Below are 25227 nucleotides of genomic sequence, written 5' to 3'. Positions count from 1 at the left end.
ATCTACTATTTATAGGTGTTTGGATTTTTACAGTTTGGGGATATCATAAATAATTGAAGCATATATATATATATATATATATATATATATATATATATTCTGGAAAAACATATGTTTTTAAAAATATCTATACCTAGTAGTACAATTTCTGAGTAACAAAGTTACAGTTGCTTTCTGCAAGTCTCACAGAAAAGAACAATGCCAGATGGTACAAATAATGTATATTGTACATCTTACCTCGAGATTAGAACCATTGGTTTACCATACAACCACATACAGGTGGTTGACCAAAAAGGCAGTCTAGGTTGATGGGGACAGGAAGAGGGATGGGATGAGAGTTATGTAGGATGAAAAGGGGTCAAGATTTATGTGATGGGTTATAATGTCTCCGGGAAGGAAATCTGTGAGTAAATTTGGTGTCATTATACTTAGGAGTCCCACAGTTTTTCAGGAATTGGTAGCATTCTTTACACTAGTGTTCTCCAAGTGAATCTGTAACAATGGTTTATGTCTTCTCTATATTATGTAGGAGAAGTTGGGGCAACTGAGGAACAATTGACTCATCCTTGGCCATATGATAATTAAAGAGGATACAGTTCTTCTAGGACTGAGATTTTTATTGTCCTTTTCTAAAAAGCAGAAGGGAGGTACTAACACTCTACCAGAAAAGGAGGACTGGAATCTTGTCAGATATGGAGAATGGGAGAACATTTTGTTTAGCCAAATTAAAGGCTGTATCTACTAAAAGCAATGGTGGCTATAAGAAGATGGGTGTAGCATAAGAACCCAAGCCAATTTGGGTTCTTTTGCGTATAATTGTACAGAATGTGCTCTAAGTGGGTCAGTGAGCTATAATCAAACATGGTAGAGTTGAAGAATGGTGTCTGTGTGTTCTGTCACATGGTTTCACTGCGCTGCGGCGTCCTGCCAAGACAGCTACAGGAATTGTTTTTCATGTGCTCTGGCTGATCTCAAAGACAAGGCAGAAGGGTTTATAGCTTCGTGAGTTATTTTTCCTGACTCTCCGGGAAGTTGAATATTTGAGAATTTCATACAGTTTCCGTGGCATTGTCTTGATCTTTGGATACCATATTAAGATCACATCAGGATAATGAGGGAAGGATTAAAAAATTACTGGTTTCATTTGGGATCATGTCAGATGGGGTTGTTTTTACATCTGGCATGTATTTCCCAAGTTGAATAAAGTAGTATTTGTGACAGGCTCTAGTGGAGGATGCTGTTAACATGTAGAACCAAACCTTAAATTTGTGTGTTGTTATGACTTCTGTTGGATGTGAGGATTTGTAGGTTATTGTTTCCACAGATGTAAAGTGAACTTATTATTCACTGTACATCTAAGTACCTTACTGACTTGATTTCTTGTCTTGTTCCTGAATGGTCCCAGGATGTATGGAAATGGTGGTGGGTTTTGTAGTTTTGGTATTATGCCTTTCCTGGAAAACAAAGTGAGCTTTTCATGCTTGAGTAAACACATTGATGTATTATGAAACTGTCAGACTCTGAACAATTGGCATAAGCTCAATTATTCAAATATGTGACTCTATTGAATGGCTTTTGTGCTGGCTGATGCTTTAGTACAGCCAGTATAAAGACACTTCAATATCTTTCCTTAAGAAATTAAATCTCAACTGCATGAGTAAAGAAATGCAAAGGATTAGTCCTTTTGTTGAGCACTTTCCTCATTATCTTGTATAGCTAATTGGTAGCATTCATTTGCTGAGATTTATAGTTCATTTTTAAAAAATAATCAGGTTTTTTAATTAAAAAGTGAAGTAATTCATGCATTATCCTTACCACCTAACGTAACTGCTTTTTTATTCCTTGTTCTCTTCCTGTCAGTCCACATGCCCCCATGCTCTTTTAATGTAGTGTATCTGCAATTTTGTTTTCTTTTTTAGTTATATTTGCATGGTAAATCTTTTTCAATTCTATGGTCTTTATAATGTCTATTTTATTGTTGCATAATATTGACTTATTTAATATGCAATCATTTTTCTTATTTGAATGTATGTTTTCTAGCTTTTTATTTTTACTCATAATAGTGTAAATATGTATTTGTGAATTATTTTCAGTTATGAGGACAGATGCCCAGAAGTATTTCAGTGGACTTGAAAAGTTTTTTTCTGTTACATGTTGCCCAATTGCTTTCCAAAAGGCAATTGTATGATTATATAAATATACAGTCTTTTTTACCAACAACAACAAAAAAGAAAGATGAAGTCTATTAAATGTTAGCATCCTACAAAATTAACATTTGGAGCATCCTGTAACCTCAGTAGAGACTTCTTTGTTTGTAAATTTAATTTCTATTTTTAGTATGCAAATAGTTTTAAAAATCTAATAAGCTGTTTAGTGTGACAATGAGTAACAGCATCCTCTTGCCTCCTTCCCTATTCCAGTTTCTGGCTTTTGGCCATTTCTACAAATATTTGCCTCCATATTGCCAAACGGCATACTTTTACAGCTAGATTTTTTTTCTTCTTTGAGTTATTTATGGATTTCTTTTTACGGAACATGAGGCTTTAGTTCTTACAGTTTCTTTCCCATTCTCTCAATATTGATATAACATAAATTTCGGTTTTACAGATATAGATATTATAATGTTATGAATGTAAGTATTGTTCCTAATCAAATTTTATATTGTGATTATATATTTTTGACTTTATATTTTCCCTGGTATTAATTACCTTCTTTCCTTTTGCTTCTTTGTTTTCTTTATGCCTATTTCTAATTTATCAGCAAACATTCTGAAAGAGTTGTAAATCTCCTTTGATACTTCCAAACATATCAGATAATTCCCTGGGTGTGTTTTTATTTTTTCAAAACTTCCCTCTGGGACCTGTCATATTTTGCTCCAGTGTAGACAGGTTGTTCTTGGGGCCTGATGTTCAAACAACATCTTGGAATTCCTGTCATGATTTTATCCTGGGAATTTCCTTTGCCTTTCTCTGTTTTATTGATTCTCTGTTTCTGGATCTCAGGTTGTTTTTCTTTTAAGTTTACTTACATATTTTGATGGATTCCTGAAAAAGGTTCAAAGAAGCTAAACTTTGAGACCATGCATGACTGAAATGTGTTTATTCTATAATCATACTTAATTGATAGTTTGGCTGGGTATATAATTTTACATTGAGAATTATGATTGTTTGGAATTTTGAAGGCATCGCTTCATTGCCCTCTTACTTTCAAGGTTGCTTTTGAGTCCAGTGCCATTCTGATACCCAATTACTTGTTATGACCTTTTTCCTTTATTTCCCTGGCTCTGGAAGCTTTTAGAATCTAATTTCTGGAGTTCTAACATTTTATAGTATCATTTGAATACTTGAATGAACTGTTTTTTCATTCATTTTGTTGGTCGCATGGCAGGCCCTCTCAAACCAGAAAAGGCATGTCCTGCAGTTCCCTGTATTTCTCTCTTGAACTACAAATTATTTTGTAGTAACTTGTGAGCTGGTCCATTGGTTTTCCTCTCCTTTTTTCTCCCATTTTCCCATCTTTTCATCTTTTTATTTCACCTTTGAAGGCTCTACTAACTTTATTTTTTAACTCTTTTATGGGATTCTTTTATCAATGCTACAATATTTTTCACTTTCTGAAATCGTATTTCTAATTACTTGAATTATGCTTTTTATGGCATTGTGCTGCTTCATCTTCTGTGATTTCTCTGAGGATATTATTTTTTGGTTGAAGAAGTTTTTTTTTCCTGCTTCCTGCATCATATTTGTTATCTTCTGAGATGTGGGGTGTTTGTGTGTCTCCATGTGTGTACGCACATTCTTTTTCTTGCATGTGGTGCTGGAGATGAGGTGAAGGGCCTGTTGGGACGCTCCATTTGTTGTTGGGGCTTATAACCTAAAGCTTCTCTATTGGAGGATCAGTGTCTGCAGGTCTGTGCTCATGCCCAAGAGCCAGGCTGTGGGGAGAAGAAAGGGTGGGATCTCACTGACCAGGCTTTGACTCAGTCCCCTGTTTTTAGCAGGGTTATATTACCCCCACCTTCAGCTGTACTTAGCTGTGTTTGGACTTAACTCTTCAATAGAGGGGAAATTTCCAGGCTCCTGCCTGGCTCTGCAGGGTCGAGAAGAGAATGTGGCAATTTAACTGTTCTTTATATAAATTTTCAATCAGTTCTCCTTTCCCCAGAGGTACCTAGACCTAGTTTTTTATTGGCTACTCACCCCCACAGGCTTAAATTTTAGCTTTGTTTTGATTTGTTTATTAATTACCATTCATCCCTCTGTTTTGCAGCTTAAAGGATTTTCTTGCATATCTAGTTTGCTTTCTTTGTCTTCATGGGCTTATTTCACATTACATTTATGTTCATCTGCATATAAATTCCATAATACAATTTATTTTTTTTTTGAGACGGAGTTTCTCTCTTGTTACCCAGGCTGGAGTGCAATGGCACTATCTCGGCTCACCGCAACCTCCGCCTCCTGGGTTCAGGCAATTCTCCTGCCTCAGCCTCCTGAGAAGCTGGGATTACAGGCACGCGCCACCATGCCCAGCTAATTTTTTGTATTTTTAGTAGAGACGGGGGTTTTACCATGTTGACCAGGATGGTCTCGATCTCTTGACCTTGTGATCCACCCACCTCGGCCTCCCAAAGTGCTGGGATTACAGGCGTGAGCCACCCCGCCCAGCCCCCCATAATACAATTTTTAAAAAGTGTGGGGAAAGAGCATATGCTCAGTTTGCCATGGTTGATGGAAGTATCCAGTAAAGGCTTTTTTACATTGATCAAAAATATATTTTTTGCCTGTACACATTTGTGGAATATTTATTATACTTTTGATGTATAATAATTTATTTTAAAATGTCTTTTAAAAATATTTTTAAATTTTAAAATACTTTAAAAATATTTTTAAAAGACATTTTTACATGTCTGACATTGCAGATTTAATGTCAATTTTCATAAGTCGATATTTCTGTCTTCTGAATAGCTTAAAGGAGTGACTGCTTTTCTCATTAAGTTGCTCATTAATTTTTAAAGACTTTTTATTTTGAAATAATTGTAGATTGATAGGAAGTTCAAAATAGTACTGAGAGGTACCTTATACCTAGTTCTTTCCAATGGTAACATCTTCACAACTACAGTATGGCAATCAAAGTTAGGAAATTGATGTTGGTACAATCTTCATTAGTTTTAAGAAGATATTGTTTTACATTTCATAGTAGCCCAGAAATTTATGATACAAATATATGTGAAATCCCTGTGAAACTCTTTTGTCTTTCAGCAATTTTTCCAGCTAGTCAAATTACGAAAGCTTGGACTTAGTGATAATGAGATTCAGCGGCTCCCTCCAGAAATAGCAAACTTCATGCAGCTGGTGGAACTAGACGTGTCTCGAAATGGTAAGAAAGATTCCACTTGGGTTGCCTCTTTGTCTCTTCAGATGTTGGGGGCAGTTTTAGTAAGTATAGCTAGATAAATATTATTGAAGATGCTTTCTCTGATAGTTTTGGGAAAACTGTATGATTCTTGGGGTGAAATTAATGCCATTTTTCAATAGGTCAGTTAAATTATAGGCATTTTTCAAGAAAAATCATAACACAAATTTTAGGAGACAGCTTTCTCCAAGTAAATTTAATCTGGTTCCTAGAGTTAGAGAGTGGTCTGGGAAGCCATTTAACCTTGCTCACTCATTTTGCTGAACATGATATTGTGGACTGGTGGCATGGTTTTTGTCCAATGCTTGAGTGCTGCTATGGCAAGGGAAACCTGTCCTGGGGAAGGGTTGTTTCTTTTGCCTGTGGCTTGGTTGCTTGGTATGCTTTCCCTGTGGTGAACAGAACTGCTTGCCTTCGGGCATCTTCTGTCTTTATTTGTTTCTAATTAGGCTGCTGGTGGTTTTGCCCACTTCAATTTTTGTAGTATATTTGTGAGTTTATTTTGATTTCCAGATCCCACTATTGATTCATTTTTATTGAACATTTGAGTAGGGCATCCTAATAGATACCCTAACGGGATACTCAAATGCTTTTCATTTCTAAATGGGTACCTTGGTTTATCCCTGAGTTTTATACCCTTTAGAGTACTTCCCAGATGGGCAGGTGCTGCTCCTTGCTATAGCATATTTGTTATAGCTCCTTGTTATTAAATTAAAGAAGCAACTCCCAGTGGTCCTGTCTAGTGATGGAATTTAGTTCTTATAAGGACCCTGGTACAATTTCCTCAGGACAGTCTCAAATATGGTCTGAATTATTTATTAAAAAGTAATTCCTTTATTTCTCTACTGTTAACACACTTGATTTATTTTGTGTTTTGCTTTTGCTTTCCTACAAAAGTCTATGAGTTCCTTCTGCATCAATTATCTTTAGGTCTATATGTTTCAGTCTGATGTCTTTGACAGAAACCTCAGGTCCCAGACATAGTATTCTTCTGTGGATTGTTGTTACAATACAGGAGTGGTAATCAGTACTTGGTTGAAAACACAGTGAAGAAAAAATAATATTTTTTTTTTGCCAACTTCTAGTAGGTTGTAAATTGCTGTTATCTATTAACATTCCAAAAATTAAAAACTGTCTTCTGGCTTAGCCATGTGATGGTGACATACTTTTATTTTGCATGAAAATTATTTCTTACTTTGAAGGTATTAGAAAAAGTAAAAAAAAAAAAAAACTTTTTTGGGGGGGCGGGGGGGCTTGTTTTAGAGTGGTTTATTTGGTTTGAGGGAACCCAGATCTACTTAGGTAAAGTGAATTTGATTGTAAGGAAGGAAGTGGCATTAACATACACCAAAAGCAGCGGCACCAAGCTTGCATTTGACACTATCTTGGGGGTTTCATGGCCTCTCTTTTCCAGTGTGTCTACTTCTGTTTGTGGGTCCTCTGTTCTTCCCTCCTCACTGACCTGCTCTTGTTGGAACTGGCTTGTGGCCTCTTTTTGTAACTTCTCTTTATGTACTGTTTGGCTTTTGCCCCTGCTGTAGCATTTGTTTGCCAGTGAAGGATTTCTCAGTGAGGAATGGGTAAGATAAGTTGACCCAACTTACCTCTTTTTGCCAACCATAAGACATAGGGTACATGTCAGGTCACCGTCCACTCTAAAGGTTGGCTTTCCTGGGAGGTGGATGGCAACCAGTACAAAGCATGACCCTGCCCCTCAGCACAGAAGTTACTGATGAGCATCTTCGCGTATACTGGAGTATGGGGTGAGGTGGGTATCTGAGATCTGGCCAGGCTAGAATTGCCTCAGAAATTAGCCTGTATAGTACCTACCCAGGGTATACATGATTGAAATGATTCTCTTGTCTTAGCAGTTATCTAAGTTATAAAGAATGACTAGCTATTAACTCTGCAAGGAAGCAGTGACTTCGTAAAATGGTCGCGGAAGTCACAAAATCTGAAGAAATATACATTGCAAATTTGAAATGGGTATTAGAAATAAAAAGGGATCCAGAAGAACTTAAGAAAGATGAAAGATGAAAAGTTTTGGCTCTATTTGGGAGGGAAGAAACCATACAACTCAGAAGTTCCCAGTCCATAATTAACTCTAATGGGATGCTCCGTGGGAAGTCAGCGCTGGTCAGTCACCAGTTTCATCAGTTTGCATATCAGCTCTTTTCAGATATTTGTAGCTAGAAAGAAGGGCTGCATGCTTCTTCCTGTGTGTCCTAGTTTACCTTCCAGCACATTGATAAAAGAAACTAGGCTTTCGCTGAAGACACTATCAGGACACAAAAATGTTTCTGCTCCTTGGGACACCTACGCTGCTTTTTTTTTTTTTTTTTTGCCATGTTTCAACCTTTCCTGCTGCAAGTGTTGGAGTTTGTGAAGGATCCTGCAGAACTGTCACCTTCTTACTCTGCTGTCTTAGAAATGCTGAGAGGGAGTTAACTGTTCCCTTTTCTTCTTGGCAGGGCCTGGCTCTGGCTCAGTAGCATGATGTGTGTGTGTTAGATGTTGGGTTAAAAGGGAAGACATGGAAGGTTCAGGACTTTCCCAGAGGTTGTTAAAAGAATGAATGAATCTGCACATATGACAGTGCAGAAGAACAGGGTCACCATTTACTGTAACCAACAGGTACAGGAGGCCTAGGCATATTCCTGGTCAGGTAGATCTCACTAGGCTTCCTCTCTCAGTTTTTGGGCAGATAAAATCATATCAATGTGAATACCCTAGGCAACTGAGCAGGCAAATAAAAGTCACAAAGCCTGTATTTGGAGAGGCAATGTGAGATCCTGAATTTGTACAGGTGCAGGCATTTGTGAGGATTTGCGGCTGGTGCCTGGAGGCCTGTGTAGGCCTCTGGTCTTCTGTTGTCCCAGCTGACAGTGCCCACTTTCTGGTCAGAGGCTGTTCCTTTGGGTCCCTACCTAGCCCGAGTGGTTTGTAGCAGGGTTATAACCAGGGCTGGTCACTGTCATGATAGGACCTTGCTTAGTTCTTGATTTTGCATTGCTTTGGCCATGGGGGAGGAAGGGAAGGTTATTTGGTATCAAGTTCACTGGATTAATGCTTATCATACTTGAATGTGGAAGGAATTATATGAGACTTTTGTTAAAATGAAGATTCTAATGCAGTAGGTCTGGAGTGGGTCTGGAGTTCTGCATCACTAAAAAGCTCCTAGGGAATGCCAGCCCTGCTGGTCCCCCAACCACACCAAGGAGAAAGATCTTAGACATCAGCACTTGTAGGCTTGCTGCTAACTTTCCTTCAGCGGCTTCCTGTGATTACAAGTCCACATTCTCTCCCCTCAGGCACCCTTGTACCCTCCCATGTGGAAAGGTGGGAGATCTTCCAGCCATTCCATCCTTCCATACCTGGTTAAAGGATCAGATGCTACAGCTGACTTTGGCTCAAGTTTGCTTTGATTCTAAAAGCAAAATTTGACCTTTCCGGGTGTTTCCTTACTCAAGTGAGGAGAAAAGTCAGGTTTTGGATTTCTCTTTAAAAAAAAGTTTGTAAATGAAGAGATAAGTTTTACAGGCTCATTTTCTGGGCCAAGAAGGACTGCCAAGACCTCCAAACATTGACTTTTGTGGCTTTGTTTTCTGCCATTTCAGGCACAAAGTCAAGAGAATTGTGTGCTCTGTTGGAAAAGAAAAGTGTGAGTTTAGGGAAAAGGAGGGTAGTGCTTATGGATTATCTAGGCTGTGAGGTTTTTTTTTTTTCCTGAGGGACAAGCAGAGAGCCATGGGATGGGCACAGTGCGTATGATTTCATCCGCAGAATGACTAGATGTGCCCAGCACAGAGGACCCTGGCGTAGAGCCCTGGCTCTGCTGTCAGCACGTGGTAACTTTGGGCAAGCCCCTTCTGATGCTGTTGGGCCTCGTTTTGCGAGTAGAACAAGACCCTGCTCCCTGTACAAGCCCAGTGAGAGCTGAGGAAAGCGACACACTTCTCATGTCTTAACTTGGTGGATTTTTTTTTTTTTTTTTTTTAAACAGGCAAATGTCTAAAACATGTATGAGAGAGAGAGAGAGAAAAAAAAAATAACCTTAGGTGTTTTCCCTGAACATAGATTGGAGTATACGAACTAGTTATCTGAATTTGCTGGTAACATTTCGCCTCACAAAAAGTGTACAGACTTAGAATTAAGTTCTGCAGCAGTTTTCTGTGGTGAAACGCATATCCCTCAATGCTTGGACCCTGCATCTGCTTTCTCTGCTCACTGATTGCTGGCTGATTGAGGAAAATGACCTCCGATTGTGTGAGAAGTGGTATTATCACATAGTAGGGTCTTGCTCATCAAGAATCTAGGGCAGACTTTCTTAATGCTTCATGGTTCCTGTCTCAAGGGTTAGTAATTTGAATTTTATAGTCTGTGCTGTAATTTGACTTACATCACGGTACTATATCATTATCCATTTAGTTCAGTTTTTCCTAAAGTGTAAGGCATATACTACCAGCACTGCTGGAGATGATTTTACGTGGTACTGCAAAACAGCAATTTTAAATTTTGAGTCATGGTGAGAAAATTATCCTTTTATTTTCAATTTTATTCCTTTTGGATTGCATCTGTAAAATTTGATAACACCATATTGTATTCGTTATATTTATGTTCTATATCTAGCGGTGATAATAGTTTTGAATTCATGTTAGTGATTTAAAACAATTTTCCTTTAAAAATAAATCCCATCCAAATTTTAAAAGTCAGTTTAAAAGAATGAGGCAAATAATAAAGAACGCAGGGGCTACACCAGGATGGCAAAAATTGCGACGGTGGAATACGGATGGCTGAAGGTAAGGAAACACTTGTCAGTATTAGCATGACATGCCAAAGAGGTCATGAGTCTCTTTCTCTTATGGGGCAAATAGAACTGCAGATTAAAAAAACATGTCCAGAGACTTCATACTTTCACCAGTTATTTTGTCAACTTGAGTTAACAAGAACTTAAATGTAAGATAGTTTTAGTACAGTCATCACTAGCACCAGGACAGCACTGCAGACTAAGTGGACTGCCTACCAGTAGGGACATTGTCTCACCCTCGTCTAGAGGCTGGACTTCAAGTACATGATTGGGTTAGTTGTCCACTGTCCAACCATGAGATGCTGATCAATGTTTGGTCCGTAGCTATGGATTTGTTTCATAAAATCTAAAACTAATCTCGAGGCCTGCTGAAATGATAGCATCTAATTGTGGTACTTCTGATTATGCCCTGAAAAGAGCCCTTTCTGGCAAGTGGTAACTCCAGAGTGCCTAAAAGTTCTCCTACTTAGTTATGAACGATTAGCCTTTTTTGTTTGTTTGTAATACCTATATACACATAGCGGAAGTGTGGCAGAAGGGAGTTTTTACCCATGTGGACTTCAGACTTGCCACAGTTAAGCCACTGTTCTCTCCTTTCTTGCTGCCTAATTTGGGCCCAAATTTAGCACTTTCTTTAGCAAACTGCCCCAGTGGCTGGACTTCATACATTACAGTAGGAGAGAGTTTCCTTGTCACTGCCATTGTTAAAATATCACAGGAGACATTCAGCAAAGAGAGCATGCCTCTGTGCTCACTGTACCTTAGGCTGGCTGGCTGGACAGGGTTGAGCCCAGAGCTTGGATTCTTCCTTTACAAGTACATCCGCTTTCCCATTGTGAGCCTCCTCTCTGCCTTAACTTTTACCTTCTCTCTCTCTCTCTCTTTTTTTTTTTTTTTTTTTTTTTTGAGATGGAATCTCACTCTATTGCCAGGCTGGAGTGCAGTGGTGTGATCTCAGCTCACTGCAGCCTCCACCTCTCGGGTTCCAGTGACTCTTCTTCCTTAGCCTCCCGAGTAGCTGGGACTACAGGCACGTGCCACCACCACACCCAGCTAATTTTTGTATTTTTTAGTAGAGATGGAGTTCACCATATTGGCCAGGCTAGTCTTGAACTCCTGACCTTGTGATCTGCCTGCCTTGGCCTCCCAAAGTGCTGGGGTTACAGGCGTGAGCCCCTGTGCCCAGCCTTACCTTCTCTTTTGTTAGGAAGAAGAGTTCGTAAGGCTGGTTGCCTCGCACGAGTTCGAACATGCCCATCTCCCTCCCCGCTTGAAAATTATGTTATCAGAATATGCCCATCATCTAGCTCCGCCTTGGAAATCCCCTCTGCACTCAGCACTTAGCCCGCTCACCAGAAAGCCCACCTACCTACCAATAGCAGCTCATCCTGTCCACATCCTGTTTCTCCAAATCCAATCGAACGCCTTCACTTCCTATAAAACCCCACTCCTGAGAGGAGTCAGGCACAAATTCCCTGGCCCCTCTCTCTGGGACAACGGAACGTCGCCCAGGAGCTGAATAAATTGGCGTCTAATTTTCTTGTGCTGGCCTCGGTTCCCTCGTTTTTAACTCAGCAGTAAACCTACAGAGAAGAAACTTTACAGAGTTAATGCAGAAAAAATATGTAATTGCCTTCTACACACATTTTAATTCCAGATTATAATTATCTTTAAAGTGGGGGTGAAGAGGACTCAGGCTTCTGTGATGTTTTCTCATCACCTTTCCATTCCGCAAATTTCAGTGAGCATTGTTTAAACATGAAGATGTATGGAAACTGTTTCAAGCCTTGAAAAAGTTGGGGTAAACTTTACAAATATCTCTTTTGATGAGTATATTTTACACTTCTTACCTGTTTTCTTCTTGCCATTTCATATTCCTTTTCTGCTTCCACCTGGAAGGGTCTTTTGGTCTGCCTTCAAAGGGTCAAGTGGTCTTCCTTCCACTTGCTTCCTCAGAACATAAATATAGAATAGGAAACTACTGTTCCTCTTTATTCTGTTAATATTGTTAATATTCTGTAATCAGAAAAGTTGTGACTGGTGAATAAGTTGTAGGTTATATAACTTTTGTCTCTTACTCTTTTTTTTTTTTTTTTTTAATTGGCAAGACTGTAATAGATCTGAGTTTGAGAACAACACCTCTGAATATGTTTTTCAGGGCAAGAAGTTCTTCATTCAGTTACAGATTCTCTAAATGTTTTATCTATTTTAAATAGCTCCTTCCTACCGCTATCTCTCCCTAGCTCATTCATTCACTTTATCTGTACAGGCTATGTTCTGTGTTAGATCTTGAATTTTCTAAAACCAAACAGGCTAAGTTATGGAAGGAAAAATAATTGCAGTGTTTTCTTCTGAAATAAAACAAAACCCTAACATATGGGATGATAGTTTCTGCTTACTTTTTAATCAGACAATTTCTGTAGGTATCTGGTTGATGGTTTCCAGTCACAGTGCTCACATCATTTGGATTTTGAGGTCACTCATTTTGTCATGTGAATCTGGCTGAGCCAAATGGTGCTGAGCCTCCAGGCAGCTGAAGGCTGGATGGCATTTTTTTGTCAGGATGATGACAGCAACATGCTCACACTACTGCAAACAGTGTTCTCCTCTTACTAAGCTAGAAAAAACAACACTTCAAAAGGGGCTTAAGTCGAGAGGGAAAGAGGGAATGAAAAGCAGTACTGAGAACTGCAATTTAAGGATTAAATATAGAAATGATATGATTTTAAAATTAGCTTTATAAGTTTTTGAATAAGTCCTTAATCTAACTAGGGTGTTGGCTCAAAGTGAATAATGACAATGATTGTTAAAAACATAGTGGTGTGTGACTATCGTCCTGGCTACTTGGGAGGCTGGTTTGGGAGGATCACTTGAGTCCAGGAGTTTGAGGTTCCAATGAGCTATGATTATGCTACTGTTCTCTAGAGTGGGTGATAAGCAAGTATCTGCCTTAAAAAAAAAAAAAAAAAAATTTCTGTATTGTTTTCAGTTTGAAAAAGCCTAAAACTTTGGTACTTTAAGAAATCCTTACCGTTAAGAACTGTAGTTCATAATAATAATAATTTTTTGGCTGGGCACAGTGGTTCATGCCTATAATCCCAGCACTTTGGGAGGCTGAGGCAGGCAGATCATAAGATCAGGAGTTTGAGACCCATCTGGCCACCATAGTGAAACCCCATCTCAACTAAAAATACAAAAAGGCAGGTGTGGTGATGTGCACCTGTAATCCCAGCTACTCGAGAGACTGAGGTAGGAGTATCGTGTGAACCTGGGAAGTGAAGGTTGCAGTGAGCTGAGATTGTACTATTGCACTACAGCTTGGGTGAAAGTGTGAGACTCCATCTCAATAATAATTTAAATTTTTTTACTTCAATATTTTTTGAGTACTTACTAAATGTAAGGCTCTGTGCTAAACTGTTCTATCCCTTAAGGAAATAACAACTCCATAGGTACAACAGACAAATATAATGACTGTTATATGGTGGTATAAATGAAGTGCTCATTATGTTCAGAAAAGTGTCAGTAACTACTATCAGTAGCAACTGATATGAAAAAGACATGAACGAAGGAAAAGGCATTTTTGATTCGATGCTGGTAAGAAGCAGTCTAACAGTTCTTATACTTTGGAAGCAAATTTAGAGGGAGTCAATGAGTGGATTTCTCAGTTGGGTTGTCATTGTTATTTGTTAGAAATTTATTTCAAATATTTGTTGTAGCTTTATGGAGTCAGCAATATAAATGGAAATATCTTAGTGCTTCTCTCTTAACTATTCACTGAAAATTTTAAGATTCATCAAAAAAATCAAAGAACATAATAGCCAAAACTCAGTACATAGTAATAACAATTAAAGTCATATGAATTGTCATGGGATTATTTCTCTTTTTATTGTATAGCTGACTACTGTGTTGCAAAGGGTGTGCTCTGCTAGGTGAAATGTTAAGCTCTGTGCATTAGCATAGACTATTGTTTAAAAAATCTCAGTGGCTTAACACAGTGAGGAATTTTATTGCTATTCAGTTTACAGTTTATGGAGTGTGTGTGTTTATTACCTGGAGAAGTAGGTGGTAAGAGGCTGTGCTCCACGTAGTCTTTCAGGGATCTAGGCTTCTTTCTTCTTGTGATGTCACATCCTTATTCAACTAACAGCCACAAAGTCTTTATGGGAGGGGAAGAAAATGGAGAATTGCACATAGGAAATGTTTAAACTAATGTATGAACCATGCCAACAAGATAGTATACATCATTTCTATCAACAGTCTGCAGACAATTTTATATCCCTGACTTAATTAAATGGAGCTGGGAAATTCAGTTAGCTACAAGAGGAGAGGAACTATGACCATTAATGACCACTAGATCATCTGCTACACCTGGCACTTAATTGAATGCTGAAATTGTATGGTTTTATGCCATTGATCACACTCAAGCCTTCTGTATTAAATGTCTCCAGGGAAACAGAACCAATAGGACATCATACATATATATATGAATCAACTTCTAATAAATCTCTCTCACTGAGAGATTTATTAGGAATTGATTTATATAGTTATGGGGACTGAGAAGTTCCAGGATTTGCCCTCTGCAGGAAAGCCAGTGGAATAATTCCAGGCTGAGTCTGAAGGCCTGAGAACCAGGGGAGCCAATGGTGCAAATTCCAGGCAAAAGGCAGGAAAAGATGATGTTCTACCTCAAACAGGGAAGCATGAAGCAAAAAAGGCAAATTCCTCCCTTTTCCACTGTCTGTTCCATTCAGGTCCTCAACAGATTGGATAATGCCCACTACATTGGGGAGGGCAGTCTGCTTTATTGAGTCTACCAAGTTGAATGCTTATCTCATCCAGGAACACCCTCGCAGACACACCTAGAAATAATGTTTTAATTTAGTATCCTGTGTGCAATCAAATTAACACATAAAAATAACCATCACACCTAGTAAACATAGACACCACAGACACACATAGACACACACAAATGCACACACAATCCCATTGTACTTTCACAACTTCCTAGTGAGTAACATGTTGATAAGAAACTCAAGATGTCTGTCCAAAGAGGAGAGGGTAGCTTGCCTTTCCACAATTGCACATAAATGCATAAACCTAGACATAAGTTAACATGATTGATGGCCACTGATAAGTTAATAGCATAAAACCTATGTAACTATTTGTGACTTTTTTATTTGAAGTTTTAAAAACTGCATTCTTAAAAATATATTTTAGAAACTAGAGGTTTATGTTTGAGGAATCCTTGGAGTACTTCGCTTTAGGAAATATGTCATCATTATAAGTGTGTGAGCCCAACGATCACTACCTTGGACAAATTACTTAACCTCTGTCTGCCTCATTTTATTCATCTGTAAAATGATTTTAATAGCACCAACCTTATAGAGGTTTTTTTTTACTCTTAAAAGAGGCCGTGCATGTAAATACCTCCACTAGATTCAAAGTATGTTTTTGTTAGAAAAAATAACATAAACTATGTAGAACAGTGCCTTGTATAGAATGAACACTCAGTATAGGTGCTGTAATTCTATCATTTTGGGTCATGAAAATCACAACTAAGACTGTGAGAAGACTGTGCAAGTAAGAATGCAGGGTGGCTGAGGACACAAGCAGGCATGAGCTATAGAGTGATACAGGTGAGGTTTTGGCTCAAGACAACTTCTAGATACTGTGCACCATATGCCAGTTATTGTCCTGCTTCATCACATGTGCCATTTAATCCACACATGAATTCTGTGAGCTGTGGCTATTAGCCTCTCAGGGATGGCTGATGAAGAAACTGAGCATTGAAGAAGTTTTCATGTGCCCCAAATCACACTCCTAGTTAGTGATAGACCTGAGGTAAGGAACCCAGGAGGAGTGGTGCTTTTCATTGTTTTTGGAGTTTATTGAAGATAATAAAGGCAGAGCTGTCAGTTTTATTCTATTTTGAGAGGAAGGATGGACAGTGTATAGACTAGTTACCCTCTGAATTTGAAGATGAAAAACTGGAAAATGTTATTCTAAGACATTTAAACTTGCAAAAAAAAGAGAGCCACAAAACCGCTAGTGAATAAGTTCAATCACCTGTAGAAGTGGCCCACCCTGAGAGGTGGTATTTTTGTCTGTTTGAGCTGCTATTACAAAATGCCTTAGACTGGATAATTTATAAGCAAGAGAAATGTATTGCTCACAGTACTGGAGGCTGGAAGGTCCAAGATCTGGGTGCTGGCAGACTTGGTATCTCATGAAGACTTGTTCTCTGCTTCAAAGATGGCACCTTGTTGCCATGTCATCACATCATGGAAGGGACAGGGGAGCTTGTGTTACCCCCTTTTATTTTGTTTTTATTGCTCCATCTTCCTCTAGTTGAGCTTCTCTTATAAGGGCACTATTCCCATTCGTGAGAGTAGAGTCCTCATGACTTAATTCCCAAAGGCTGTACCTTTTAATAGTATCACATTGGGTATTAGGTTTAAACAGATGAATTTGGGGAATACCAGCATTCAGATCGTAACAGGTGGTTCATAAATCCTTTTTTTTTTTTTTTTTTTTAAGACGAAGTTTCACTCTTGTTGCCCAGGCCAGAGAGCAATGGTGCCATCTCAGCTCACTGCAACCTTTGTCTCCCAGGTTCAAACAATTCCCCTGCCTCAGCCTCCCAAGTAGCCGGGATTACAGGCTCCTGTCAACACGCTCGGCTAATTTTTGTATATTTAGTAGAGACGGGGTTTCACCATGTTGACCAGCCTGGTCCTGAACCTCTGACCTCAGGTGATCCATCTGCCTCGGCCTCCCAAAGTGCTAGGATTATAGGCATGAGCCACCACACATGGCCTATAAATCTTTTATGGCTAGAAATGGCGTATCATCCAATACAAAATAAAAGAGCTTTCTCAGAAAGATCTGACATAACATTTCAGAGGTAACTGTTATATTGAAACATTCCCGTAAGTGTAGTGATAATCAGGAAAGACAAAAACTAGGAATGTATGGGTTTTACATTTGAAGGAAAAGTAAAGAGATTTGATAACATGAGTATCCCAGGTCCCTTGGAAGCAGGTATAGCTTTCTTCTATGAAGATGACTTTGTCTGTCTCTGATGAGTGATGACGAAATCATTCCGTGGTCCTTTCTCAGGGTGTGGATATTCAGTAAGCACTGTGATGGAACATCTAACTTTGGGATACGGATGCCGAGGAGAGGTGAGATGCTGATGTGGTGACATCAGTACCTAGTTCCATTAGCATTCATATTGGTCACTCAGTCACAAGGAAATTTTCTTAGTGTGGCACATTTCCATAGTTCTATCTTCTCTGGGCAAACTGACTGACTTAGCAACTGGTTAATTCTGACCTGGTTTGCTACAAGTTTTGTCTCACTGGTGGTATACTACATGAACCTCTGCTTCAAGCAGCCAGTGAGCTTCCCTCTTTGAAGTTCTTCCCTGCAATATAGAGCAGTGTTAATTCAGCAGGTTTCCTTGTTTTAACTTGGTGTAAATGAAGTGAGTTACATTTGACCTATCCCTGAGAGGACTACAAAGAACATTCGAAGAAGGGCAGAGAAATCAGTTATTAGGATCATGTAGTTTTTGGTTTATGTTCTTTAAAGTACATGTTCCTTGTTGAGAATTAATAGTGAAATATAAAGAAACATTGCTGAAAAGCAAAGAGAACAGTGTGGATCCTTCTCATCAACGTATTTATTAGGTGATTACTGTGTACCAGGTATGAGGCTAAGTACTTCATATGTATTATATTATCTCATTTAATCTTCAAACTGTCTCCAAGAAATAAGCTTGCCATCTCCTTTTACAGGTGACAAAACCGAGTCTCAGGTTAGAAAGTTTTGGTTGTATGACTCATGAGTAGTAGAACTGGTATTTGGTCTCAAGTTTATTGAACTCTAAAATCATAATTCTGTCTCCCCAGTATAAAAACATTTATATCTCACTACCTAGAAATAATCATCAGTGTTTTTGTACTTTTTTTTTTAAATCTTTTTCTCTTTTCATTTCTGTTTTACAAAATTGGGATCATTTAACAAATAGCTATTCCTAGCTTGCTTTTTCTTCACTTAACGTAGGTTGTAAGCATTTCTTGTGTTATTTTCACTTAAGCACAAGTTTTTTAAAAAGGCAGATTAATCAATAACTTTTGCCTTTTCTATAACATGAACACCAACAGGAAGCTATTAGGTTTCAAAGGTTGGTGTATGGTATATGATCGACAAGACAGGGGGATTTCCAGAAGGTTTTGGTAAGTTAAAAGTCAGCCAGACAGAGTGAAGAAAGAGGTGAGTAAGTAGTTTCGAAGTCTTTACTTGATTTGGGCTTCTTGTGTTGAAATAAGTTAGGGAGGCAGTTACCCCCAGGGCCATGTAGGTACAGAGGGAAAGAATGTGGCCAGAGGCAGGCCAAACAAATGCGCAGCTTTGAAAAGATACTCTGAAGCAATCAGACCTGTATTTACCTAACAATACACTCTGCTTGTAGAGGTGCTTGGTGAAAGTATTATACCATGAACATTAACAATTGATGTCTTGGAGTATTTAACCTTTGTTTAACAGAGTTACAAAATGTTAAAAAACAGGCCTTCCGTTCAGGGAGTAGAAGAATGAGTGCTGGGTTAAGATGAACAAGTGGGTCTGAGCAAAACTGGGAGGTTGAATGCCAGTAACTCAACTCAAAAGGCAGCCCAGAGCCAGTGGGCAAACCCAAGTAACACCTGAGGGGCTGAGGAGGACTGAGATCTCGCTACAGAGGCCTAAATGAAGTCAGCACAGCAGCAAGCACCTGGGGACCTAAGGGAGTCTTTGGAACTTCCTGCTTCCTCATCTTTGTGTGCTGCCTGTATTGTGGTCTGCCTGTTTACTTGGGTAGGAACTGATGGGCCACAGCATGGTAAGGACCTGTGCCTGTTTGAAGTTAGCCATAAGTGGAGTCAAATGCCATAGAAACATGTTTTATCGCAATCACAGGGAGCACCTTTGCTTTAAGAAGGCCTTCCTCTGGATCAGGAGCTTATGAGTCAGAGACCAGCCTAGCCAACGTGGTAAGAACCCATCTCTACTAAAAGTACAAAAATTAGCCAGGTGTGGTGGTAGACGCTTATAATCCTAGCCACTCAGGAGACTGAGGCAAGAGAATTGCTTAACCTGGGAGGCAGAGGTTGCAGTGAGCCAAGATCGTGCCACTGCACACTCCAGCCTGGGCAACAGAGCAAGACTCCATCTCAAAAAAAAAAAAGAAGGCCTTTCTCACCCCACCCCAGGCCCTTTTAGGTCCTTGCTCTGTTTGGGAGCTCTGCATGTTGTCACTGGAAAAGATAAATTCCTTCTCCTCTTCCTCTAGATCAGGGCCCTCCCTTGAGTCTTGTCTCAAAACTAGTCAGCCTTCAGGTTTGACCAATTGTAGCATGGTATAGACGGCTCCTTTTTGCAGTTCATTGGCATTTTCTGAGCAGATGCTTTGGTCTTCTGGAGCCCTTTCTCACTGCCAGTTGAGTTTATACATATCTCCAAAATGCTTCTTTACTGTGCTAGCAACTGTTCTGTCCTTCCTTAGGGATCCAGATGGAAAGAGATAAACTCAAAGAAAATTTCTTACATGGCAAGGTGGTTTGCTGCCTCCATCCCCCCATCACCTATATTTGGCATTTCTCCCCATGTTCTCCCTCCTCAACCTCCTTACCCTACACTGTCCCTCCCCTACCCTCACAACAGACCCCAGTGTGGGATGTTCCCTTCCCTGTGCCCATGTGTTCTTATTGATCAACACCCACCTATGAGTGAGAACATATGGTGTTTGATTTTCTGCTCTTGTGTCAGTTTGCTGAGAATGATGGTTTCCAGGTTCATCCATGTCCCTACAAAGGACATGAACTCACTGTTTTTTTATGGCTGCATAGTATTCTATGGTGTATATGTGCCATATTTTCCTTATCTAGTCTATCATTGATGGGCATTTGGGTTGGTTCCAGGTCTTTGCTATTGTAAACAGTGCTGCAATGAACATATGTATGCATGTGTCTTTATAATAGAATGATTTATAATCCTTTGGGTATATATCCAGTAATGAGATTGCTGGGTCAAATGGAATTTCTATTTCTAGGTCCTTGAGGAATTGCCATACTGTCTTCCACAATGGTTGAACTAATTTACACTCCCACCAACAGTGTGAAAGTATTTCTATTTCTCCACATCCTCTCCAGCATCTGTTGTCTCCAGATTTTTTAACGATTCCCATTCTAACTGGCGTGAGATGGTATCTCAGTGTAGTTTTGATTTTCATTTCTCTAATGACCAGTGATGATGAACATTTTTTCATATGTTTGTTGGCCTTGTATATGTCTTCTTTGGAAAAGCATCTGTTCATATCCTTTGCCCACTTTTGAATGGGGTTGTTTGTTTTTTTCTTGTAAATCTGTTTTAGTTCTTTGTAGATTCTGGATATTAGCCCTTTGTCAGATGGGTAGATTGCAAAAATTTTTTACCATTCTGTTGGTTGCCAGTTCACTCTAATGACTGTTTCTTTTTTTATACAGAAGTTCTAGAGTTTAATTAGATCCCATTTGTCTATTTTGGCTTTTGTTGCCAATGCTTCTGGTGTTTTAGTCATGAAATCCTTGCCTATGCCTATGTCCTGAATGGTTTTATAAAGGCCGCATCTTTCATTATGAATAGCACAGCAAGCACTAGTGAAAGTCTTGGCTGGAGTGTATGCTTCATTGTGATAAGGGACATAGGGACAGGAATGAATTTTTAGGATGAGTTTTATTCTTTCATGAACATTTAACCAGTGCTGTGAATTTGGGTTCTGTGCTAGGAGCTAGAGATAAATCAGTTTAGCAGTGGCTGTTGAGGGATTTAGGCTGGAAGGGTGGAAGGACCATGTCCATCCCCGATGACACAGGACAGTGTGGGAAGTCCTGTCTCAGAAGTATGCCTGAAGGAGCTGGGAGGTTGTGGGGCATGCTCCATCATTTTTGGGGAAGTAAGTGGTATCAAAAACACTTCCTGGAAAACATGACACTTAGGCTCCGAGGGGCAAGTTGCACATAGAGACAAAGAAGTGTGAGAAGGTCTTTTCTGGGCAGATGAAATAGCATGAATGCATGTCTGAAGGTTTGAAATAGCCTGATAATTTAGGGAAATGCAAGATATTACTGGAGCTGATGAAAGGAGATACAACGAGAGAGGTAGATGACAGCAAGATCACGAAAGGCATGCGTGTTTGCTAAGGAATGTTTTCTTGAAAGCTGTGGGGAGCCATGAAAGGGTTTCAGGCAGGGGAGTGGCTTACATACCACCCTGGCCCTAGCAAAGAGCATGAAGTTGATTAAGGACAGCCTGGATGTGGGAGGCCAGGCATCCATGTGAGGGGTGGAGGGACTTGAGAGGGGATCAGGAGAAGAGAAGACCCTGGACCAGACATGAGTATAACTAGCCGGTAGCTTGCTAGAGCGGGATGGAGAGGTTTTGGGTCTGGATAAATTCCCACTTCCCACCACAGGCAAGATGGAAGAGGCTGAAGAAAACGATGAGGTCTGAGGGGAAAAGATGAGTTTATTTGTGGGCATGTGGAGAGTGAGATGCTACTGGGATATCTAGATGGAGCTGTTTAGTAGGAGGTTGAATATGAAGTTCTGAGGCTCAGGGGAGAAACTTTAGTAGGAGATACAGGTTTGAGAGTCATCCATCTGTCTATAATGGTTTAAGCCACAAGTATGAATGAAGTCAGTCAGGAGAGGACATGGAGTCAGAAGGACAAATGAGCTTGCAGAATATCCCTGCTCAAGGGAAAGCAGAGAAAGAGAGGCCCTTGTAAGATTCTGAGAAGGAACAGCAGGAAGACTGGTCAGCAGTGGGGACTGGGTACAGTGTGGGGCAAGCAACAGAATGACAGAGCAGAGGTCATCATGTTAAACCTTAATGGAGGTGACTGACTGCATGGGCTGGAGCTAGTGTGCAGATGAATGGATGAAACTGTTGTCATGGATGAAACTGCCCAGGCATAACCTGTAAAAAGGCAGAACCTTAGGAAGCACCATTGTTAAAGGACTGGTGAAAAAGAACTTGAATAACAGACTGGGAAGAAGCAAACAGGGAAACAAGAAAATTCTTGAGAGCTTTTATAATGGAACTTAAGGCAGGGCAGCACATTCAGAAGGGCTGTGTTGTAAAATAGGGCAGTGTGGTCAATAAACATGCACTGAAAAGTTTCCATTGGATCTGGCATTTGGGAGGTCATCTGTGACAGCAAAGACAGTGTCAAAAGTGGTTCACAGCACATACTGCTTGTTGTTTTATGCTTTTTCCCTTGACTCTTTTTGAGAGATTAGAGGAAGGCTTGAAACATATCCACAATTACTGGAGGAAACATATCCACAATTTGCTGGAGGAAACAGCAACAATCACTGTTTCCTGCTGGATCTGCCAGTTCTAAGGGATGTGAGCAATTATGCAGACGGTATGCGTCTTGGACAGCTAACAGTGATATAATTAATGAACGAATTTCATAACAGTCTGCTCATAATGTGTACGTGTTTGATCAGTCTCTGGATGGGTGTAAGCCATCCTGGCATTGCTGTTGCCACTAAAAGGCAAACCCAGTAGGCAAAAGGTGGGAGTAGCCAGTCACCAGTTATCTCTTTCCAGAGTCTGGTCATTGGCCATGGTTAGGACCAAGGTGGGCTCTGGCCGTTTCAGGCCTGTTAGTCCATGTTAAGTGTTGAGAATCACAGGCAGATAGTATTCCCTCCTTCTAAGACTCTAATTGCATTTATCTCATTGTGTTTCCAAGTTTATTTCACTTTGGTATTTAAAAAAAAATTATAGTGGCTCACGCCTGTAATCCCAACACTTTGGGAGGCTGAGGTGGGCAGATCACCTGAGGTTGGGAGTTCGAGACCAGCCTGACTAACATGGAGAAAACCCATCACTGATCTTCCTGCTTCTAGACTCTCCCTGCCCTGGTGGAGGGTTGTCAATGTTGGTGTCACACTCCTTTGGGCTTATTTTTATGACAACCCCCTCCCCCTCACTGCACTATGAGATCATAGTGGGCAGAGACTGTTTCTCTTTTACTCACCTTTGCTTCCTTATCTTCTGCCACATGGCCTGACATAAATAATCAGGGCCCATCACGTATCAGTTGCTTAAATAATCAGATAAATGAGTGAGTGAATGGAATAAGTGAATGGGTTGATTTCTTAGGCTTTGCCCTTGGGACCATTGTTTTCATTCCTTTCATTGTAATTTTAGAGAGAATCTGGATACAAGAGGAGAGCACCATTTTTGTCACTTTTTGATTTGTAGGAAGCTTATTATATGGATGATGCTGTGTGCCAAGGTATAGGGTCTACAGCCCTTTATTCAGCCTAGAGGCACAGATTTCTTGAATTGTGTAGATAAAGTTAATCTTATTTAGAAACTGGTAGATGACTGGCAGAGAATGAATCAAAGATGATGGGCCTCGAACATCTGTGGAATTATAAGATGTGGTATTTGTAGTATATTTTAAGTTTTTAAAATGCTTCTTTTAAAGTGCCTCTTTAAAATAACTTAAAATGTATTATAAATATCACATCTTATAATTAGTTATTATATTAGTTCTATATAGTCTAGAACTAAACTTTTACTATGCACTCTGCATGTCAGGCACTGGATATTATCACAAGTATAGCAGAAGGAAGAATCTCGGCTAAGAGAGGACAAAACACGGTCCTATCCACAGAGACATCGAAACCATGTGGGCAAAGCTGCCTCTGTCGTTTTGAAAAAAAGAGAAAAATATGTCAAAGGCCAGCAAATCAGAATGTCCTGCTGATTATCAGACCAGAGAAAAAGGGGACATTCAGGAATGATGAAAGCAAGAAATCTTTTTACTTAGACTTTGGATTATGGCCTGTTTTCCTTCCTTTGGAGCAGTTGTTTCTCCAAGCAGGCTCTGGAACCGCCACCTACATAGAATTCTTGTAAAATTGCCGTTTTCTACCTCACCTAAGGAATATACAATCCAGATTTCCAGATCAGGAACCCAGGAGTCTACATTTTAATTTTTAAGAAAATTCATGCAACTCTAAATTGCAGCTAGGAGCCACTCATATAATAACATGACAGAACCTAAACGTTTCCTGACTGGGTCAAGACCCTAAATAGCATTTAGACCAAAAGGATGTCTTTACATTATGATCTTTTTCAGATAAATCTATGGAACAATGGCTTTACTAAGTCCAGAAAAGGATTTTTTCCCAGTTCAAAATTCAAGCATCTATTTTAATGACCTGGATTACTAGGCCATTGTGACACCAACATTGGCAACCTTCCGCCAGGGCAGGGAGAGTCTGGAAATGGGAAGGGCAGGTTGTTGACTTTTCCTTTACTTGTTTCTATTGACTTTTTATAATGACCATACATTTCTTTTACAACTTTAAAAAAATTTCCAGAGTGAAATAGACTTGGAAACACAATGGAATAAGGCAATATTAGAATTTTAGAAGAGGGGAACATTATCTGTCTGTGGTCCTCAACACTTAACATGAAACAGCAGGCCTTAAGTGGCCAGAGTCCATGCTGGTCACAACCGTAGCCAATGACCAAGAGAGAACTGGTGACTGGTTACTCCCACCTCAGCAAAAGCAAACATTTCACCTTCTCTCTCCCTTTCACCCTGAATTTGGATGACAGTGTCTATGAGAATTGCCTTAGGACATAGAAATTGATCCAATATGCCACAGTATATCATTTTCAGAGTAAGATTCAGCAGAAACACACTACATATTTTATTCTGATTGTTAGTATTGACTTTTCTATAATTCATAGGATAGCACTGGTTCTGCAAAATTTTCTCATAACAGTACATCATAAGCACCACTCATTATAATTCTGAAAAAGGACTCTAAAACATTCAACCGGTGGCAGTGCCAGAAGAATGTATGTGCATGCTTCATCGATGAATACTTTGAAGTGGATAATGCCAATTTCACTGTGTATGTTCTGATATGTTTAAGAAGTTTAAGTGTATT

General features: G+C 39.5%; 1 protein-coding gene across 1 annotated transcript in view; it reads left to right on the top strand.

The window, feature by feature from the left end:
• Positions 1–25227, top strand: part of LRRC1 (leucine rich repeat containing 1) — a 130810-nt gene that overhangs the window by 43266 nt on the left and 62317 nt on the right. The window contains exon 2 of the mRNA XM_039467806.2: positions 5259–5376. Coding sequence (XP_039323740.1) covers positions 5259–5376 — 118 coding nt within the window. The remainder of the gene's footprint in view (positions 1–5258; positions 5377–25227) is intronic.

The sequence above is a fragment of the Saimiri boliviensis genome, chromosome 4 (assembly GCF_048565385.1).
Source record: "Saimiri boliviensis isolate mSaiBol1 chromosome 4, mSaiBol1.pri, whole genome shotgun sequence".
NCBI lineage: Eukaryota > Metazoa > Chordata > Mammalia > Primates > Cebidae > Saimiri > Saimiri boliviensis.
The sequence above is the reverse complement of the archived record's forward strand: the minus strand, read 5'-3'. Positions and strand labels throughout refer to the sequence as shown.